At 38.8% G+C, this 7,593-nt stretch overlaps 1 protein-coding gene across 1 annotated transcript in view; it reads left to right on the top strand.

Annotated features, from left to right (window-relative positions):
* Positions 1-7,593, top strand: part of LOC103085058 (protein piccolo-like) — a gene marked incomplete at its 3' end in the record, with an annotated part of 27,711 nt that overhangs the window by 6,418 nt on the left and 13,700 nt on the right. Inside the window, exon 3 of the mRNA XM_007455383.1 lies at positions 1-1,096. This exon is cut by the window's left edge and continues 33 nt beyond it. Within this exon, the coding sequence (XP_007455445.1) occupies positions 1-1,096 (1,096 nt within the window). The remainder of the gene's footprint in view (positions 1,097-7,593) is intronic.

The raw sequence follows: 7,593 nt of genomic DNA, 5'->3' as shown, positions 1-7,593 counted from the left end.
TCAGCAGGACGGTTCTCCCAAATCAGTATCTCCTCAGCACCCAGAAAAAATTAAGTCACAACCTCCAGAAACAGGAAAGCCAACTCAGGGCCTCACCCAGGCTCCTCAGACAGACCAGGCAAAATTGCCACTTCAAAGAGATGCAGCCAGGCCTCAGACAGTAAGGGGAGAGTCAGTTAAACCCTCACTGCAAAGCCCATCCAAGCCACCTATTCACCAAGTAAGTCCTGGAAAGCCTCCAGCCCAGCAGCCTGGACCTGGAAAACTTTCCACACCACAGCCTGGGCCTGCAAAGCCCTCAGCTCAGCAGCCAGGGCCAACGAAGGCCCTAGCTCAACAGCCAGGGACCCCAAAGCCCCCGGCCCAGCCACCAGGAACAGCAAAGCCTGCAGCTCAGCAGCCTGGGCCAAAGTCTCCAGCTCAGCCTCCTGGGCCTGCAAAGTCTCCAGCTCAGCCTCCTGGGCCTGCAAAGACTCCAGCTCAGCCTCCTGGGCCTGCAAAGACTCCAGCTCAGCCACCAGGGCCAGCAAAGCCCACGGCCCAACAGCTGGGGACACCGAAATCCCCAGCTCACCATCCTGGGCCACAGTCTCCAGCTCAGCCTCCTGGGCCTGCAAAGACTCCAGCTCAGCCACCAGGGCCAGCAAAGCCCACGGCCCAACAGCTGGGGACACCGAAATCGCCAGCTCACCAACCTGGGCCACAGTCTCCAGCTCAGCCACCTGGGCCTGCAAAGACTGCAGCTCAGCAGGTTGGGCCAGCGAAGCCTCAGGTCCAGCAGCCTGGGCCAGGCAAGACTCCGGCTCAACAGCCTGGCCCAATGAAGCCCCCTCCTCAGCAGCCTGGCCCAGCAAAGCCCCCTCCTCAACAATCTACAAAACCAGTAAGCCAAACAGGGAAACCTCTGCAGCCACAAACTTTTCCATCTGCAGCACAGACTCCAGTACAAGGCCTCCCCAAAACCATCTGTCCTCTTTGCAATACCACTGAACTTCTGTTGAATGTTCCAGAAAAGGCCAATTTTAACACATGCACTGAGTGTCAAACCACTGTTTGTAGCCTCTGTGGTTTTAACCCCAATCCTCATTTAACCGAGGTAAGTGCATTTTTTCGTTATGTTCATGCTCTTAAACCATATCATCATCTTACACAGTGGTGCTTAGTTTATTGCTGTTACGATAGGGTGGCACTGTTTTTCTCTGGTTCTTTTCTTCTTTCCCTCCTTCCTTCCTACTTTCCTCTTTTTCTTCTCTGCCAAATGTAAATTAGAGTTTTTCAACATTTTCTCCAATAATATTTCTCCTAAATATTGCTACAATTTCTGATAAATTTGGCACATAAAGGAAGTATGAATTGATTGATGCTGAGCTTTTACTCATTGCATTCTATGGGTAAAATCCACACTATTATTACATTATATTAATTTTTACATCAGCTTTTAAATTCATGCTCCTACCTACCATGATACTCTTGATATGATATTCTTAAATGGGATCCTATTTATGCTGCGAAAAAAAGTGGACAGTGTTTTCAGATTCTAAATACAATTTTGATACGAAATTGAATACATTCTTTCAAACTGCACATCCCCTTTTCCTGCCAGTGATTTTGCTATACACTGTGAGAGCATGCTTCCCTCATTAGTTGAGAGTCATTCATAACAGTGTAAGTCACTTCAAAAAAATGAAGTCATTAGAACAGGTTCAACTTTATGGGTGTCTTCTTAGATGGATCACAGTTTATAACTCCAAGTCTTTGGGTAAGCCTTCCTGGCAGACTGAATCATGAAGGGGCCAGTTGTGACACAAATGAGTTCAAGGTTGTTTACTCTGGTTCAGGATAGAAAAGTTATTCTCAGCAGGTCAGTTACTGTCAACTCAGTGCTTAAAGTCCCTGAATAAAATAGCATTTTAATAGGTAGAGATTTGCGGACGTTCAGGGGAAGGGACAGAAGGCATAAAACTTCAGAACTTAGAAATTCTCTGGAGTTAAGAAATAATACAGTGAAGATGGTATAATAATGTAAAATAAGTGAGAATAAAAGGGCTTAGGGTTTGAAAGAATACATTTTTAAAAGAAATGCAGTAGCCCCTACCCGATGAGAAGGCACAGAAACCATTGAGTCCATCTAGAGAACAGCTGTTAGTGGGCTGTGTGTGCATTATGTGCACATAATGCACAAGAAGGAATGAAGGCAGCAAGCAATGGAGGATTATGTCATTTAAATATCCGTGAGAGAGGAGACTTGTATACCCTTGTTATAAATGCAGTCTATGTTCTGATAAAAACAACAGTGATAATTATTGGTAGCTGTTACGTTACTTTGGATACTTACTGTGATGAAAGTTGAAAATGATGTCCATTTAAAATATGTCAACCTCTGGTTTTTTGCTAAAGTATCTTTTACTCTTTTTACCAAAAGTCATGAGTACTTTAAATTTTTAGATAAGCCATACTTCAATGATAAAATTGCAATTAATAAGAACATTTAAGTTATGGAGGAAATCAGATTATAAATAGTTGGTTTATACATTTGTAGCTTTTTTTCATATCTTAAACTTTTTTCCACATTCTTTTTTTATCTTTTAATTTTTTTATAGTTGAAGTATAGTTGAGGTATAAAATATGTTACAGGTGTACAATAGTGATTCACAATTTTAAAGGTTATATTCTATTTATAGTCATTATAAAATATTTGCTATATTCCCCATGTTGTGCAATATATCCTTGTGGCATATTTTATACATAATAGTTTTGTACGTCTTAATCCCTTACCCACATGCTGCCCCTTTCCCCTTTTTACTCCCCACTGGTAACCACTAGTTTGTTCTCTACATCTGTGTGTCTGCTTCTTTTTGTTGTAGCCCCTAGTTTCTTGTATTTTTAGATTCCATGTATAAGTGATATCATACAGTATTTGTCTTTCTCTGTCTGACTTATTTCACTTAGCATGGTGCCCTCCAAGTCCATCCATGTTGTTGCAAATGGCAAAATTTCATTCTTTCTTACAGCTGAGTACAATTCCATATTGTGTGTATATATATATATGTGTGTATGTGTGTATATATATATAAAAATTCTGATAAAGATATGTTTCTGTCCATAGTATACCATCTTGATAGGAATGTGTAGTAATAATGACTTCAAACAGTAGATGATCTTTTTATAAAATGTTTGTCATGTTTTTGTGGCAATTTATAAGGCAGAAACCTGTAGTTGGACCTTCAAGCCACATATATTATTTGAGTACCTACAATGTGGAAGACATTTTACTACACGTTTGGTAGGCTATAAAGATAAGTAAAACATAATGCTGATCTTAACATGATCCAGATGTACTAGCTTAGATCGTACACACACAAGGAAATATGTGGTCAAATGATAAAAGCTGTGAGAGACATGAGCAAACATTATGAACTTCCAAGTAGGAAGTGCCATTTCCAGTGGGTGAGATAAGGAAAGCTTCATGGAGAAAATGGCATTTGTGCTAGGTATATAGTGATGGATATTATTTCAACAGATAAAGAACATGAAAGGGGGTAATGATTTAGCCTAAGACCTAGAGCCAGAATAATACAGGGTATATTTAGGGAATCAGGCATAAATCTAGGTTGCCTGAAGTGGTGGCGAAGAAATGCTCAATGAGACTGGAGAAAAGTTTAAGTCAGATTTAGGTTTTCCACATTTAGTCGGTAGCAGTGAGCATTCTCCTTTATGAAACTTACCTTGTTTAATGTAGTCATACCTTCAGTCCTTCATTCATTTTACAAATGTGTATCGAATGCCAGGTTGTGAAGCACCATCAAGTACTTTGATAGAATCAAGTATGTGTTAGATATGGAGTCTTCCTTCTACCAGAAAACTGGGGAAATAAAAGTTGTAAATAAGAAAGGAAAAAATAGATATATATGAAGAGTAACTTTGTATAGGTCTTTACAGTTCACATAGTTCCTTCTTATTTGTTTTATCAAAATTAAATTTCCAAATAATTCTATGGTCATGTATTCTATTTTCTCTTATGGGAAAAAATTGGTGTTCAAGTGGTGTTAGGATCATCCTGATAGTACATATCCAGAACCCAAACTAAATCTTCTGATTCTAAATCCATTTACTCGTGGTAAGAAGAGAGAAAGTGCTATGAGATCAAACGAAGAAGTCATCACCATCTTTGGGGGGTATGACAACTATCTTCATGGAAATAGAAGTATTTGAGCTGGGAATATGAAGAATGATAAGAATTTGGACACACTTGACAGGAGTTGGGAATGTGGGGGCGGCAGTTAGAGGGTCTCAATGGCTAAAAAAAAGCATCCCCGTTATTAACGAGATGAGCTTGGGCAAGTCATTTACACTTTCTGTAACAGTGATACCATATAAACAATGGAAATAACATGTTCTCTGTTAAACACATTGGGTTTTTAGGAGGATTAGCTGAACATTTGTATGAGAAGGTATTTTTCAATATATGAAGTTCTTTTGAAGTTGTAATATGATGTCATAGATAATATTTTAAACAGAGTTGACTTTGACAGCTTACTCTCAAATTGTTTTCTACGTAGATACAATATCATAAGTTGTTGGGTTCTGAGATAGCAATCAAGAGCCATTTGATCTACAGTATTAATTGTAACATTTCATTTTAATTCTCATTTTTTTCCCCCTATACGGAAAAATGTAATCTTTTGGGTCAAACTGTCCAAAAATACTCAGATTGAGTAAACAGTTTTACCATGCAGGACAGCGCCAGAGACTAGACATTCTATACTACTTTAATTTACATGAATTTATTATTTTCAAGTTTGAGTTATATGCAAGTTATTCTCTATATTATTACTTTTACAGCCTATTGGGTAAAAATAAAATAAAGATAAAAATAAAATCCTGGTCTCTTGTATCACTCCTTGAAAAGATCAGGAGAATTTCTCTGATATATTTTTGTTACCAAAGCAGAATTATGACTATATTTGCTTTGAACATCCTGGCTCTTAAATGACTACTAGATCTGAGGAGAAGGACTGGAGAGGTGTCAACACCCAGACACAAGCTTTAGGAAAGGGGACTTTTACTTCCTTAACTAAATTTGCCAACTCTCTCCCACCTCTGCCCACCTGACACACATATACACACACGTACACATACATATACACACAAACACACTCATACCTTAGATAACCCAAATATTTGTGTGAAGGGGATGATGTTTAAGTGTCCTCTCTGGTAGTTGTCAAGATGTGTGCTGTTCAGATAAACCTTAAGAATCCACTGGCTCCAAGCCTAGACTTTATAGCTGTATCTCTTCTTGGTAAGAGGAGTTTATAGCTGTCTCTCTTCTTGCTAGTCCGTTAATGGAGTTAATCTCAGCAATACAGGTTCACTCTTTGGGTTTGCTTTCTGACACAGAAACTGAACATTTGCTTTATAGTTAGTAACTACAGTGTTTCTTGTTGTTGTTGTTGTTGTTGTTGTTGTTGATTTACTTTATCTCTTTTGATATCTAGACTGGGACCAGGTAGGTTTAAGGAGAGATTGAAAGACTTATTCCTAATGTGTTATAATTCTCCTGGTTCTTAGGAAATTTTGTAATATATGAAATGACTTGTCATTTTTTTAGACTGTTAATAATGAACCAAATGTTAGTGATAAAAGTGGGTTTAGGTGGGTGTTTTTTTTTTTTCTCATATTATTTCGATCATGATGGCCCATATATTAATCTTGGCTGAAGCTAGATGTTTTATTTAACAAAAACATGGCTATCTCTCAGGAGCTAAAACATAAAAATAAAAAACACACTTAGACTTCCATATACACTCTCTCAACTTTTTAAAGAACAAAAAATGAGTGAGATTTTTCAGGTTGGCAAAATGGCTTAACTGGCCACCTCTTTTAGGTGGATCAGCCTGCTACTTCTAGTAGGAGAAACGGGGAAAAATCTGTTAAGAAAAGTAGAGATATGCCAAATGTCAGGAGGCTGGAATTTGTGGAGAAAGAAAGCCAGTAAGACATTCCTGATGATGGAGTAGCAGAAAGAACTTTTAGAAAATGGAATATTCTCTTTTTAGTTGCTTGCTGTTTTAGCACAAAGGTGATTTGTCACCCCAAATTCTAAGCAGAGACAGCAACACGGTTCTTTTTAAAAAGGAGGACTGAGCACATATGCGTTCACCTCCTCTCTAAGAGGTCCCAGTTTTAAAAGATTGAAAGTATAGTAGTTCTGTATACCTAAGTTAAAAAATAAATGAATAAATAAAAACAATAATAAAAAGTGCTCATTAAGAAAAAGTGTAGTAGTTCGAGAAAATGGGAAAGACCATCAATAACATAAATTGGCAGGTTGAAGAATTCCTAGAAGATAGAAAGTAGATGGAAAGGTGGTGACAGAAACAGAGCTAAAGAAACCACTGTCAGGTGGCTTCCTTATGGAGCCTCTGAAGCTCTGAGCTTAGCATCCACAAATACAGACAGCAGCAGTGGGTCGTAGGTAGTGATCAAGTAACAAATTACAGAACTACAGGAGGAACAAGCAGGACAAGTGGACTCTTTCCTAATCTCTAGTGGAAGACAGTGGGTAGAAGAGGCTTTATGTTCTTCTGCTTAGGCTAAAGCCAAAGAATTCTCCAAAAGAAGGGATGAACTGCCTGAGGCAGGGCCCTCATGAGAAAAGTAGGGCTTTCGAAAGAAAATGAGAAGAAGTAATGCTCCTCTCCCACAACAGAGTGATTTAAAGGAGGAAACAAACAAAACACTTAAGGAGTCAAATTTACTAAATCTGTTACCCTCCTAGTAAAGCTGTCCTTACTTTGGACACTGACCCTCTGCCATCCTACTTCCTCTCATTCAAAGAAGAGGACTAATGGGGAAGCAGAACTGTCAAGAAATACAGAAAAATCTCTGTTGATTACCCATTCTAAATAATGGAGACATTCACTGTAAATGAATGGTTTGAAGAGACTCACTTGACATTTTAGCAATAATATCACATGAAGGACATTGATAAACTAGTGAAAGACAAAACAAAACACCTGACCTCACAGGAAGGAGTCCATTCAGGAAATATAAAGAACTTATAAAATTCTTATTATTCCTGAGAAATACTTAAGGGAGGGTATTTCATCAATAATTAGTACACTCAAATTTCAGTGGGCTGATTGAGGGTAAAAATGGGCCTGGTTGATGTTCTGGAAAAGCAAGACCGAGAATTTTCCCAGCTTGTAGAGCAAATTATCCAGCTATTTAACTGAGCACCTACTATGTTTCAGGCACTTTTCTGGACTCTCCTAGTTGTAAAAGTGAACAGAGTAGCCAAAAATTCTTCCCTGGTGCAACGTGTATTCTAGTAAGTGGCAAATAAATAAAATGTATAGTGTGACAGATGGTAATAAGTGTTATGGAGAAAAATGAGGTAGAAGGTTATAGCACAGACCAAGGGAGTGTTGGTGATGTGGTGGTAGGGTCCCTTCACTCCCTCTAATTGGGGGATTGGAGTCTGGGAGTTGAGGGATGACTCAGGAATCTGGAATTTTTAGCGGTGACTAAAGTTCTAATTTGTATAGTTCTGAGGCTGGGAGCTCGAGGGGGGCTGAGAAAGGAAAGAGT

Source organism: Lipotes vexillifer, unplaced genomic scaffold, assembly GCF_000442215.2.
Source record: "Lipotes vexillifer unplaced genomic scaffold, Lipotes_vexillifer_v1.1 scaffold898, whole genome shotgun sequence".
Classification (NCBI taxonomy): domain Eukaryota; kingdom Metazoa; phylum Chordata; class Mammalia; order Artiodactyla; family Lipotidae; genus Lipotes; species Lipotes vexillifer.
Note: the sequence above shows the minus strand (reverse complement) of the source record. Positions and strands in the feature narration are given on the sequence as shown.